This window comes from Gopherus flavomarginatus, chromosome 8, assembly GCF_025201925.1.
Source record: "Gopherus flavomarginatus isolate rGopFla2 chromosome 8, rGopFla2.mat.asm, whole genome shotgun sequence".
In the NCBI taxonomy this organism is placed as follows: Eukaryota; Metazoa; Chordata; order Testudines; family Testudinidae; genus Gopherus; species Gopherus flavomarginatus.
The window spans coordinates 91,487,111-91,501,428 of NC_066624.1; the positions used below are offsets into that span (position 1 = coordinate 91,487,111).

Genomic DNA, 14,318 nt, shown 5'->3' on the forward strand with positions numbered 1-14,318 from the left:
TAAAACTGAGAGGGAATTCCAGATGTAGCAGGTGAAAGGAATGGGGAGTGTGGCCAACAAATATAAATTTGATGGTATTAAAGCCTGGCAGGCAGGAAAGGTATGAGATTGGGTTGAAAAGAAGATGGATTTGAAGCATGTGAGACCTCACTAAAGGTGATGAGGAAGAGAATGAAATATGGAGAGTTGAGAGCCAGAGGGGTTGATGATGGGAGGATGAGGCAAAAGAGTTATGGGGAATAGAAGAGAGAAATACATGGGGAAATGAACAGCAGGATGAGGGGAATAAGCGGAAATCTCTGCCTCCCTGGGGTTTATTACAATGGAGCTGTCCATTGAAAACAGTTTTTGCTATCAAGGTGATGAGGTGTCTGGAGATCCATGTGTCTAGTGGCTTTAAGTGGAGTTCTGGTTATTGCTCAGCAGGCCTGGCCTATTTCCTAATCATTTTACATAGTTTGGTATTGGTCACGTTAACTTTCTAAAAGAATAGTCATGAGTTTTTTCTTTCTTTCTTCCTACCACTCCCTAGGGAGCCTTTTGCTGCGCAGCATCAATACATGCGTCAAATGATGAGAAGTTTTTCTGATCCTTTTGGACGAGATCCATTTCTCAGTATTACAGAGGGTGACGAAAGAGCTCGAGGTCAAAGAGGACACCATGATTCTCAGGTTGCTTTAAGAGGAAATCAGAGAGTAAGTCCTTTCATAATCTCAAAGGATTTTTTTCCTTTACCAGTAATTAATTGTTTCAAGTATTTAGCATAACACTTCAATTTTAGACTCTAACCTAGTCTAATGGATGGGATGCTGGTCTGGGAACAAGAGATCAAAGTTATATTCCTGGCCTTACAACTGGCCTATGTGACGTTGGTCTAGTTACTTAATCTCTCTACCTACCCTAAAATGGGGATAATGGTACTTGCCTACCTGTTTTAAAGTGCTTTGTGATCTCTGAATGAAAAGCACTATATAAGAGTTTTACTTAACTCATTTGTAGCTGTTTTATGTTAGAACTGGTGATTGAAAAAAACACTTGTGCATGGCTAATATTTAAATAGCAGGGATAAAATTTTCCAATGGAAGAGTTTTCCCTAAACTTCCCTTTATTTTTATATATGAATTTCCTTTATTTAATAATGTTGAAGGAAAGATTTTAAAAGTGGGTATCTAAGATATACCTTTAATTTACAAACTCCTCTCTTGGGCCTACGTAATTATACACACAAATGTAGTCAAGAATGTTTGCATTTAATTACTGGAAGCAGTATGAGGGTGCATAAATGTTGTTCCAGTTGAAAATCTGCCCCTAAACATGTATGGCAGATTAAATCAACAAAGTTGGATGATTCATAGCTAGCCACTATCAATGTCCTTTAGCTGTCTGAAGCTACTGGGCTGCAAAGCCTCCACAAACCATCTGCTCTTTGAAGTGGAGAGGCTTCAGTCTGTGGAAGAAGGCCTATAATGCTGTGGGCCCTAGGTTTTTGGATTTCCATTTAATTTACTTACCATGTTGTGTTCAGATGATGTTGGCTTTAGAATAGTGAAGGGTCTTGCTTTCTCCATAATTCGTTCAGTTATATCTGCGCCTAAATATTGTAATGGCTTGTCATTAACCTTGAATTTCCACTTTCATGGGTGTAAGACACATTTGAAACCAAGTCATCTAAATTGTTGGAATAATGTTAAGCGTTATACAATTTCTTTACTTTGAATTGGCGCTTCATATTCTGCATTCAGCCTGATCCTTATATGTCTTGCCACCAGTTATATGGCTGTAACAATTAAGGAAGATCAAGTAAATGATATGAAATCTAATAATCCTGGAGATTCTCTGCAAAAGAGAAGAAAATTGGCAACAGTCTGTCTTATATAAAGTGCACTTTCAACTGACTGGTTGTGCAGTGACAATTATGGCAATGTTTCTGTTGCTAAATCTAATCTGGTTTCTTGATTTAGAAAGGATATATGTTTTTAAATAATATGACAAATATATTTTATGTTCAAAGTATTTTGACTTTGTTTTAAATTAGATATGAACTACTGCCATTTAGTTCAAGGATAACACAACTACAGGGGGTTGTGGAACTTTGCCAAAATCAGTCACTGTAATTCAAACTTACATATTTGGAGCTTAATAAACATAGCTGGAGCTCAAACTGTCACCTGCAGGTCAAAAGAGTAACTGGCAGATTCTTTCCCCTGTGCTTATAAGCTGAAAGTTAGTTTAACTATAGATAGAATTGGGCCCATTTGGGGTCTGATTCTGCTTCCATTAAAGCCCATGGGAGGAGTAGGCTCTCAGGCTTCAGTTCAGCAAATGCTTAAATATGGGCTTGACCTTATTTTAAAAAAACAACAAACAAAAACAAAACACAGTGGGATTTCTCACTGTCTAATCTCAACAATTGTGAGGCACAGAGGAACATGAGTTGTGGTTGGGAGGAGCTTAGTGTTTGAGGACACTGAAGTATTTTGAAAGAGCACCAAGAAAAATACATCTGCCTAGTCCTGGTGCCTAAAGTCACCTCAATATCCTTTTAAAAAAATCCTTGTGTCTGCTCTAAAACTTGTGGCCAAGTTGCACAGAAAACTTAGAGCTTAGAGCTGACCTGATGGTAGTTCAGTGTGCTTATTTGCTCCAACCATAAGTGTTAGAGATGCAAGAATGAAGAATGCAGATGAAATCGAAATGCATTTGATAGAGGAACATTTCAAAAGCATAAAGTTCAACATTTCAAAGCATAAATATTTAGAAACTACTGTGGATTTTTGGGTGTAGATATTTTTGCTCAAGGGATGGTTCAGTCAGACTCGGTATTATACAACAGCCAAGGTATAGGGACATATCAGTGTCTTTATTACAGATTTAAATTATACACTTTAAGAAGAATTAGTTTATTTAAAAGCTTCAGAACTTTTTTGTCTGAGTCCATGCTGGGAAACTATCCGGTCATTAATGAAAGTATAATTCCTACTGTGTTTAAGTAAATTATAGTGCCTAAGTTTCATTTTAAAAAGGAACAAAATGTATGTTGCAACAATCTGGGAGCAATCACATTTGTTGTTTTAAGATTTTAACTGTTCTTCCAGGTTTGTTTGAACACTGTTTTCTAAACAGATGACAAAGCTTGTTTTAACTTTTGTTTTTGGATGGGGAGGGGAGTGGAAGAATACAGTGCTTTAACATGTGCAGTAATACTCTGATTTCTTAAGTTGTCTTCAGTGTGTCTGATTCGAGCTGTAACTTGTCAGGTTTATGAATTTTTAGTTTCTTTCAATAAACAGTTGGATTTTGGTTACCACAGATATTAAGCAGAACTAACTGAGAAGTTCAAAAAATTCAAAATTGCTATAGAAAAAGCCCCCAGGTGCTGATTTTCTTTTTCCATTTTTTAACCTGCTCAACTACTGAGGAAGCCACCTTTATGAATGTCCAGTCGTAGTGCAATAAGAGCTTTTTTATGGATTTAAACTATTAGGCAAATATTAAATGGTTTTACATTTTTATTGTAAAATAAAGGATATTTAATTTCTAATTGACCATGATCAAAAACTAAATTGTTGTTTAGATATGAAAGGAAGTCATGACAGTTACTTGTGTGCATTTGTGCATTTTTTCCCAATACTAGCCATCAGCCTTAGCTGCAATGTATATGGCTCCATACAGCGTATAATATTCTGCAGTCAGGTGTTGTATTCCATTTTGAACTTGCATTATTAGAAAGTGTTATACTCTTATGAGCCACACACATTTTTTTAGGGGTGTGTTTGTGTGTGTGTGTGTGTGTGTGTGTGTAAATTTAACATCTCATCCTTATTACCTGGAAATTTTAAATTTGTTTTCCAGCATTTCAACTGCTCTCTCATACAGGGATATTCAAGACCAACTAGTCAGTTTTACAGGCACTGGATCTGACAGTGTTCATAGCTGCATCTATTTATGCATCTGTACAAGAATATATTTATGCACTGTGGATTTATTAGTCTTCAGACAGTTCTGTATGTGATGATAGATATACTTAGAACTTCTTTGCAATGACCTTTGAAACTGCTGACATAGTAGGGTTGATTTGATTTATCCTGAGGGATCTGAATATTTTAGAGAATATATATATATTTCATTTTTAAGTCTACATTAATCTCTTGCATTACATAAAATGAGAGCTTATGAGTAGATCAGCTGTATCACTTATTTTAATTTTTCTGCCCTAAAATTTATGCCAGCCTTATGTAAATTTGTTTGTTTCAGTAGAAACAAACTTGTTGGTTTTAATTATCCTCTGTGACTGCCTCTGCTACATAAGCAGAATTGAGTGTTTGGGGAAGCAGGGGACATTTGAAATAAACCTTATGTTTTAATTACCTCTAGTATAAACGTTGCTGTGGTACACATTTCTTATTATTTAAGTACTTTTATTACATTTGTGTAAATATGATTTATTCAGTGTGAGTGCAATCATCTGCTTTTATTTTGAAATAATTGTACTCTTGTGTCTACAGAAAACTGTTTCATGTTATGTTGTTTTAACATATTGTAACTCACTGAGGTCCCCTTAAATAACACTTTTTTTTTTAATTTTACCAAAAACATATTATTTCAGTTGCTATATGTGAAAGTGCACTGGATTTCCCTTAACCATGATGCATAATCGGTACAATAACTAAAAGGAACTGGTACTTTTCTTCCAGGCAGAGAGCTGCTCCCTCATGCCCTTTGGCAGTTTTGGTAGCATGGTTATTATCCTGAGAGAAACAGCCCTTGTAACTTTTGCTGACATATATGTATTGTCTTTCTAACTAAAACAAGAATAAATCGTAGCTACATGGTGCTTTCTAACTACTGTAGTTGCTTGTTAGAAATGCTGAGTGATATAACAAAGGAATGTTTGTTTTTATCTAGAGAAAATGCTGAGGTTGAGTAAATATTCTATTGATATCAAGTTTGATACTGCTGCTGAAAATTTTTTTTCTAAATAGTTTTGGATTTGTCCTTTTAAAAATTGATATACTTTTGTTTCATTTACAAAACTTTTGGGGAAAAGATAATTTCTTTGATCAGTATTACTAGCAGGGCAATATCAGTTCTAGGACCAGAACTTGAATTGTGCCAACATTTTTAGTTTGTTGGGGAATGTCCTCAATAGCTTGGGGGGGGGGGGGGGGGGAAAGGCACGGCTAGCTGGAAAAAATCCTTTTACATTTTTTACACAGATAAAACTCATCCCTTTATCACTGTCATTCTTTGGCCCTTGTAGCCAACTCAGAAGCAACATAAAACAACTCTAACAAATGGAGACGTTTTCCACAATGATAATGCCTCTGACACAGTGTCTCAAGTGTTATTGCAGGATGGGTGAAGAGTGCAATGCAGAAGAAAATGAGAATACTGAGAGCTTTGACAGGAACATGCACACTAGCTTGTGTGGTTGGAAGCCATCATTCTGATACAAGACATTCAAATGATACGCAAGCTCCTTGCTGCTCTGCAATTAAATAATTAATTAGGAAATGTTGTTTCCATAGCAATACCATGTTCCTGCTGATGATATCAATGATACTGGTTCTCCAAAACAAAAATAGACCGAAGTAGTGTCATTAGCTTCTCCATTGATGACGAAAGAAAATAACGCTGTCAAGAACCTTCTAAGCAATAATATCTCCTGTATATGTGAGTATGGGAGTGAAGGTGGTAGTTATGGCCATGATTATTCTTTTTGGATGGAAGAAGAGAGTAGAGAATTTGGGAGACCCAAAAACGTTAATAACATTTCCTTTGACAAGAGAACTGTATCTCTCACTCTAAAATGTGCAGTAGTCTGATCTGCCTGTTTCACTCTTAATGAAACAGTCATGATTTTCAAATCAAATTCAAAAATGGAATTTTGGCGTCAGTGTATTTACCATATACATAAGTGTTTAAATTGGCTTCAGGAATGGTCATCCTTAAATTAAACTTACTCAGCCAGCATAATTGTGTGTTCTTGAAGTATATTTTTGGGAGCAGTATAGTAACCTATAATTTCTTCCCTGTCTGGACAGAGACAGATGCTTTATTTAACTTAATCCAGTGACATAGGCTTGTTCAAGTTTTCTTCAGACCCTTGACAATAATTACACAATTTCAAAGGCTCACTTTTCTCCTTCAGGCTGTCCCTTTTGATATGGACATGTTTTCTTACAAGGCAGTTTTGTGCCACACTGGAATTAGCTGCTCACTTTATAGTTTTGCATTTTAATTCTGAGTCATTTGTCAGTGATGTGCAAAGATCTCCTTCCCATCCCTACTCCAGAATGACCAGGAAAATCACTTTTTCCATAGTGCTTTCTTGAAATATGTTGCGAATTATGCAATTAACTTTTAAACGGTGAAGAAATGCTTGCTTATGCAGTATTTATGAAACAACTAAAGCCTCCAGTAGTTCATTAGGTTAACCCAATGTGGTGCATGCTAGTCAGAAAGGAGTCACTCCTTTATACCTGCTGCTTCTCTTAGGTCTGCTGTCTACTTTATCCAAAGGAGATATAATGCATTTGACGTGTAAATGTAGATCTTGTGACTGAGAATTATAAAAATTGGAGTTTACTCAAAGGTCTGTCGAGTAAATGTGTTTCTTGATATGTCTGTTTCTGTTTATCTATCTGATCAGAACACCATTCCACACCTCTTTCTGCCTAATGAAGTTTAGCCATGAGTAACAAATACTGGTATATCATTAAAGAAATGTGGTTTAGAGGAAATTACCACAGGGTGGAAGCACAACTGATTGAAAGACCATATCCAAAGAATTATCATGGTTAGCTGTCCTCCTGAGAGGAAGTATCTAGTGGAGCCCTGTAGGGGTCTTTCCTGGTCCAGTACTAGTTAATACTTTCATTAATGACTTGGATAATGAAGTGGAGAGAGTGGTTATAAAATCTGCAGATGATGCCAAGCTGGAAGAGATTGCAAGCACTGTGGAGGACAGGATTAGAATTCAAAATGACATTGACAAATTAGAGAATTGGTCTGAAAACGAGATGAAATTCAAAAAAGACAAATTCAAAATATTACACTTTAGGAAGGGAAAAATCAAATGCACAACAACAAAATGGGGAATAACTGACTAGATGGCAGTTGAAAGGGATCAATGTGGATCATAAATTGAATGGGAGTTAATGTGACACAGCTGTGAAAAAGGCTAATATTCTGGGGTGTGCTAACAAGAGTGATATAAATAAGACATGGGAGATAATTGTCCTGTTCTACTAAGCATTGGTGAGGCCTCAGCTGAAGTTCTGGGCACCACACTCTCAGAAAGATGTAGACAAACTGAGTCCGGAGGAGCTCTGGGGTCGGGTGCGGGGGGGGGGGGAGGGCTCTGGGAATGGGGCTGGGACTGAGAAGTTTGGGATGTAGGAGGGTGCTCTGGGCGGGACCGAGGCGTTCAGAGGGATGGGCGAGTGCTCCAGGCTAGGGCAGGGGGTAAGGTGCGGGAGGGGCATGTAGGCTAAAGTTGGGGTGTGGAGACAGGCTCAGGGGTGCAGGCTTGGACCCCTTCTTACCTCAAGTGGCTCCTGGAAGCAGCGATATGTCCCTTCTACACAGAGACACAGTCAGATTACTCTGCACACTGCCCCTGCAGTACCAGAGGGGGCCATTGGAGCATGTAGGAGTCGGAGGGGGCCATGCCGCAGCTTCCGGGAGCTGTGTGGAGCAGCCCCAAACCCTGCTCTGTGGCTGGAGTGAGGCAAGCCTCAGACCCTCAGTGGGAGCTCGTGGGCCGGATTTGGCCCACGGACCGTAGTTTGTCCACCCCTGCTCTATGGAGGTCATAGCACTACCTAATGAGACATTTGTTGAACAATTGCTAACAATGTCTGAGAAATTTCACTGATTACATTTGGAGTCCGCCCTGGATCCTCATTCATGTCCTTTTCTGGCTGACTGCTTTGTTTATGAATGCAGCCAGTGAGATTTGCACATTAGAGATGCTCTGCCTACCTTGGTGTTCTAAGGGTGGAAAGACATATTGCAGTTCTAGTTTGTTTGGTTTTCTTGATGTCACCAGAATTGACAGGTTAGTCAGTCCAAAGAGAGGTTTAAAGGGACAGAGACCCCAAACAATTGTCAATGCCATCCTAAATGTGTGCTTGTTTTGACATTCCAATAATTTCTAAAAAACTATGATCTTCCCTTTTCTGTTTTCACCTCCACAATCCCAAGTTCTTCTTCGAGTGCTTGCTCATATCCATTCCAATTAGGTGTGCGCGCGCCGCGTGCACGTTCGTCGGAGACTTTTTTACCCTAGCAACACTCGGTGGGCCAGCAGGTCGCCCCTTGGAGTGGTGCCGGTATGGCGCCTGATATATACCCCTGCTGGCCCGCCCGCTCCTCAGTTCCTTCTTACCGCCCATGTCGGTCGTTGGAACTGTGGAGCACAGCTAGCCGTTCTCCACCTCCCTAGCGTTTCACTCTTCTACAGTTTAGTGTATATAGTTCTGTTATTATAGTAATAGTTGTAGTTATAAAGTTAGTTAAGTGTAGTTGTAAATAGTTATACAGAGGTTATACAGAGGATCAGGGGTTCGCCCCTTTCCCTCCCCGTGGTGCAGGGGCCCATGCCCGGTTCACCCGGCTTTAAGCCTTGTGCGGCCTGTCATCGGCCGATGCCCACAGGAGATCCGCACGACTCCTGCCTGAGGTGCCTAGGCGAGTCCCACCTTGTGGACAAGTGCCGGATCTGCAAGGCGTTCAAGCCCCGAACGAAGAAGGAGCGGGACAGTCGCCTGAAGCAGATCCTGATGGAGGCAGCGCTGACTCCCCCACCGTCGGCACCGACTCCAGCACCGGGGCCAAGTGTCGCCTCCGCTCCGGACCGCTCGGCACCGGCCCGGCACCCTAGCCAGCACCGCTCCCTCTCCCCGAGGAGCAAGAAGCACAGGGCTCCTGCGGTGCCTACAACTGCACCGCAGTCTGAGCGTGCCTCCAAACCTGACTGCCCGGCACCGTCATCCGCCGCGGCACCAAGCGTCGTCGCACCGTCGACTCTGGCTCCTCAGGGACCGTTGAATCCGGTGCATCTCAGCTCCCCAGTGAGAACAGCGGTTGAGCTCGTCGCGGCCTCCACGCCGGAGACCTTCTCCGTTGCACGCGACCTCATCGCCATGACAGAGCCCGAGCTGCCCCAACCCCCGGCACCGCCGGTGCGGGTTCTCCAATCGATGGGCAAGCCCGCCATGGTGCGACCGCATTCGCCGGGCACTACTGGGCATCGGTCCCATTCCAGATCGAGGGACCACTCTCAGCGTCACCGCTCGAGATCCAGACGCCGCTCGCAGTCCCGAGACCGCTACCTGCGGCACCGGTCGTACTCGCGGCACCGTTCAAGATCCCGGTCGCCGTCGTACTATTCTCGGCACCGGTCTAGATCGCGGCACTGACGTTCCTCCCGCAGCCGATTCCGGCACGGCAGCGTTCGGCACCGGTCGACCTCCCGGCACCGAGCTGGTAACAGGTCCCGGTCCAGATCGAGGTACCACCATGACTCCCGGTACCGCTCGCCGGCACCGCGCAGCGACGTCGGGGTGCGCAGAGGCCTGACGCAGTCATCGACGGCTCCTCCATGGCCTTCAAGGCACTCGTCCGCTTCTTCCCGGATGGACAGCGCCTCTTACGGGGGTTCAGATGTGCAGGCCCACCTGGACCAGGGACCACCACAATGGTCCTTTTGGAAGCCCTGGGCATACCACCAAGCCCAGGGCGAACCTTCGGGCCCCGCTCGCTCCAGCCAATCGGAGCATCGTGCACCAGAGGCCACGGTCAGCCGGCCCACCCCCCCCTCAGGCATGGAGGAAGTCCCTACGGATCCCCTGGCGCAGCAGGATGCTCGGGAAGTGGAGGTCCCTCTGGACGAGGCTTCCGTTCAGGAGCCACTCCTCCCTGGAGTGTCTTCTTCCTCGTCCCCAGATGAGGCAGTAGCGGGCACATCTTCATCAGGGCCCCCGCCGATTGATCTCCAGGCTCACCAGGACCTTCTGAGGCGAGTTGCCCAGAACATAAACCTTCCTGTCGAGGAAGTCCTGGAAGTGGAGGACCCGGTGGTAAGCATCCTTTCTGCGGAGGCACCGACCAGGGTAGCCCTCCCCTTCATCAAGTCGATCCAGGCGAAGGCGGACACCATCTGGCAGTCTCTGGCCTCCATTCCACCCACTGCCTGCGGAGTGGAAAGGAAATATATGGTACCATCCAAGGGGTATGAGTACCTCTATGTACACCCCGCTCCCTGCTCCTTGGTGGTACAGTCAGTCAATGAGCGGGAACACCACGGCCAACAAGCTCCTGCGCCAAAATCCAGGGAAGCCAGGCGCATGGACTTGCTGGGCCACAAGGTTTATTCCGCGGGAGGCCTTCAGCTCTGTGTGGCGAACCAGCAAGCCCTCCTGAGCCGTTACAGCCACAACACCTGGGAGGCTGTCGGCAAATTTATGGAGCTCCAGGACTCACGCCAGGAATTTTCATCTCTCCTGGAAGAAGGCAGGAGGGTCGCCAGGACCTCGCTACAAGCGTCCTTAGATGCCGCAGATTCGGCAGCAAGAACACTGGCATCGGGCATAGCCATGCGCTGTATATCGTGGCTGCAGTCTTCCGGACTTCCGCCGGAGCTACAGTACATGATTCAGGACCTGCCATTCGATGGGCAGGGCCTTTTCTCTGAGAAGACAGATCCCAGGCTACAGAGCCTGAAGGATAACCGGGTCATCATGCGCTCACTGGGAATGCACACGCCCTAGACTCAGAGAAGGCCATTCCGCCCCTACCATCAGCGCACTTACCCCCCGCCTCGCCCCAGACAAGATTTCAACCGGAGGCGAGGTCGGCCGAACCGTAGACATCAGCCAGGTCCTCAAAGGGGTAATACTTCCGGGTCCGACAAGCCACCGCAGGGACCCAAGGCGAACTTTTGAAGGTGCGCCCGAGAGCAGCTTACCAATCCCTTCCCTGGATCCACTTCATTTCCTCAACCGCCTCCGCCCCTTCCTGCCGTCATGGTCCCAGCTAACCTCGGATCGTTGGGTCCTGCGCACGGTGCAGTTTGGTTACCATCTTCAGTTTGTTTCTCCACCCCCCTCCCATCCTCCCTCCTCGTCCCTCTTCAGGGACCCCTCTCACGAGCAACTTATCGTCCAGGAGGTTCACAAGCTCCTGCTCATTGGAGCTAGAGAGGAGGTGCCAAGGGAGCTAAGGAGCAAGGGGTTTTATTCCCGGTACTTCTTAATCCCCAAGTCAAAAGGGGGCCTTCGACCCATCCTGGGCCTGCGAGGCCTGAACAAATTCATCAAAAAGTTCAAGTTCCGCATGGTAACCTTAGGAACCATCATTCCCTCCCTGGATCCCGGAGAGTGGTACACCGCTCTCGACATGAAGGACGCATACTTCCACATTGCGATCTTTCCCCCGCACAGGCACTATCTTCGCTTTGTGGTAAAACAGGACCACTACCAGTTCACGGTCCTCCCCTTTTGGGCTCTCCTCAGCCCCCCCGGGTGTTCACCAAGTGTATGGCGGTCGTCGCCGCTGCCCTGCGCCATCGTCGTATCCATGTCTTCCCTTACCTCGACGACTGGCTCATTCGAGGCACGTCGGAGGCGCGGGTGACCGGGCACATCACCATCATCACGGAGCTGTTTGCGAGTCTAGGCTTGACCATCAACCCGGACAAGTCCACTCTGGTGCCTACGCAGAGCATAGAGTTCATCGGGGCAGTGCTGGACTCCAACCTCGCGACGGCCAGCCTCCCCCGGCACCGATTCCAAGCCATAGTGTCCATGGTCACAAGCCTATAGGCCTTCCCGACCACGTCTGCTCGAACGTGCCTCGCTCTCCTGGGACACATGGCCGCATGCACCTTTGTCACCAAGCATGCAAGACTCCGCATGTGCCCGCTGCAGACCTGGCTCGCGTCGGTCTATCGACCGGGCAGGGACGCCATAAACACAATCGTAACGATTCCAGCGAATGTTCTCGGTTCCCTAGGCTGGTGGACAACGCCCTCCCAAGTGTGTGCGGGCCTGCCATTTCACGCCCCTCAGCTCTGTGTCCTTGACGACGGACGCGTCATCGCTGGGCTGGGGTGCACACCTGGGGACCCTGCATACACAGGGTCTGTGGTCACAGAGAGAGTTGACTCTTCACATCAATGTGCGGGAGCTGCGGGCAGTTCGCCTAGCATGCCAGACATTCCAACGCTATTTGCACGGCCGTTGTGTCGCGGTATTCACGGACAACACAATGGCCATGTATTACATCAACAAGAAGGGCGGGACCCGGTCCTCCCCGCTGTGTCAGGAAGCAATACGTCTGTGGGACTTTTGCATAGCCCACTCTATTCATCTAGTGGCCTCCTTTCTCCCGGGAGTGTGAAACACCCTTGCGGATCACCTGAGCAGATCCTTTCTGTCCCAGGAATGGTCTGTCTGTCCGGACGTCCTCTATGTCGTTTTCCGGAGGTGGGGGTTTCCCCAGATAGATCTGTTCGCCTCCAGATCGAACAGGAAATGCCAGGTGTTTTGCTCTCTACAGGGTCGCTCCCCGGGCTCCCTGTCGGACGCGTTCCTCATTCCGTGGACGGGACGTCTTTGCTACGCCTTTCCACCCTTCCCTCTCGTCCACCGAGTCCTGATCAAGGTCCGGAGAGACAAGGCCTGCCTCATCCTGATCGCTCCGGCTTGGCCGCGGCAGCCTTCGTACACGATGCTGCTCGATCTGTCCCTGGCGAATCCAACTGCCCTACCTCTTTGGCCAGATCTGATCACATAGGACTTCGGCAGGATGCGCCATCCGGCTATACAGTCCCTCCATCTGTCTGCATGGCTCCTGGCTGGTTAAGCCAGTCCGAGTTGCGCTGTTCTGATGCAGTACCACAAGTGTTGTTGGGCAGCGGGAAGCCTTCCACGCGTTCAACCTACCTAGCGAAATGGAAACGCTTCTGCTGCTGGTGCAACCAGCACGGCCACGACCCACTCTCCGTGCTAGTCCCCACCATTTTGGACTACGTGTGGTCTCTCAAGCAGCAGGGCTTGGCGATCTCCTCTCTGCGCGTCCATCTCGCGGCTATATCCACCTTCCATCCAGGCGAGGCTGGCAAGTCCGTGTTTTCCCACCCTATGATGTCAAGATTCATCAAGGGCCTGGAGCGGCTATACCCTCAGGTCAAATGGCCTACCCCTACTTGGGACCTGAACCTTGTCTTGACTAGGCTCATGGCGCCCCCCCTTCAAACCCTTAGCCACATGCTCGCTGCTGTACCTGTCCTGGAAAGTGGCCTTCCTAGTCGCTATCACATTGGCTCGGCGAGTCTCGGAGCTTCAGGCTCTAACCGTGGACCCTCCGTATACGGTGTTCCATAGGACAAGGTACAGCTGCGACCGCACCCGGCGTTCCTCCCTAAGGTCGTCTCCGCCTTCCATATTAACCAAGACGTCTTCCTGCCAGTCTTTTACCCAAAGCCGCATTCATCCCGAAGAGAGCAACAGCTCCATTCCTCAGATGTCCGAAGGGCTCTCGCGTTTTATATTGAGAGAACTAAACCCTTCCGACGCTCACCACAATTGTTTGTGGCAGTAGCGGAACGCATGAGAGGCATGGCAATCTCCTCCCAGCGTATCGCATCCTGGGTCACGTCCTGCATCAGGACATGTTACGACTTGGCCCGCGTGCCAACGGGGGCCCTTACTGCCCATTCTACCAGGGCTCAGACTTCGTCGGCCGCGTTTTTGGCTCATGTCCCCGTCCAGGAAATCTGCCGTGCAGCCACCTGGTCTTCTGTGCACACCTTCGCATCACACTATGCACTGGTCCAGCAAGCTAGAGACGATGCCGCTTTTGGCGCAGCGGTTTTACAGTCTGCAACGTCTCGCTCCGACCCCACCACCTAGGTAAGGCTTGGGAATCACCTAATTGGAATGGATATGAGCAAGCACTCGAAGAAGAAAAGACGGTTACTCACCTTTGTAACTGTTGTTCTTCGAGATGTGTTGCTCATATCCATTCCACACCCGCCCTCCTTCCCCTCTGTTGCAGTAGCCGGCAAGAAGGAACTGAGGAGCGGGCAGGCCAGCAGGGGTATATATCAGGCGCCATACCGGCGCCACTCCAGGGGGCGACCTGCTGGCCCACCGAGTGTTGCTAGGGTAAAAAAGTCTCCGAATGTGCACGCGGCGTGCGCACACCTAATTGGAGTGGATATGAGCAACACATCTCGAAGAACAACAGTTACAAAGGTGAGTAACCGTCTTTTTCCCACCCGTGCTTTTTGGCTTTTAATTTTTAAAAAA

The 14,318-nt window shown here is 46.9% G+C and overlaps 1 protein-coding gene across 9 annotated transcripts in view; it reads left to right on the top strand.

The window, feature by feature from the left end:
- The window catches only part of MLF1 (myeloid leukemia factor 1), a 34,985-nt gene that overhangs the window by 14,209 nt on the left and 6,458 nt on the right, over nt 1-14,318 (top strand). For 8 of the 9 annotated variants that reach the window (XM_050966119.1, XM_050966116.1, XM_050966114.1 and 5 more), the window contains 2 exons: nt 533-695; nt 4,695-4,739. In XM_050966119.1, the coding sequence (XP_050822076.1) occupies nt 533-695; nt 4,695-4,739 (208 nt within the window). The remainder of the gene's footprint in view (nt 1-532; nt 696-4,694; nt 4,740-14,318) is intronic. The other variant, XM_050966118.1, reaches the window with a different exon arrangement.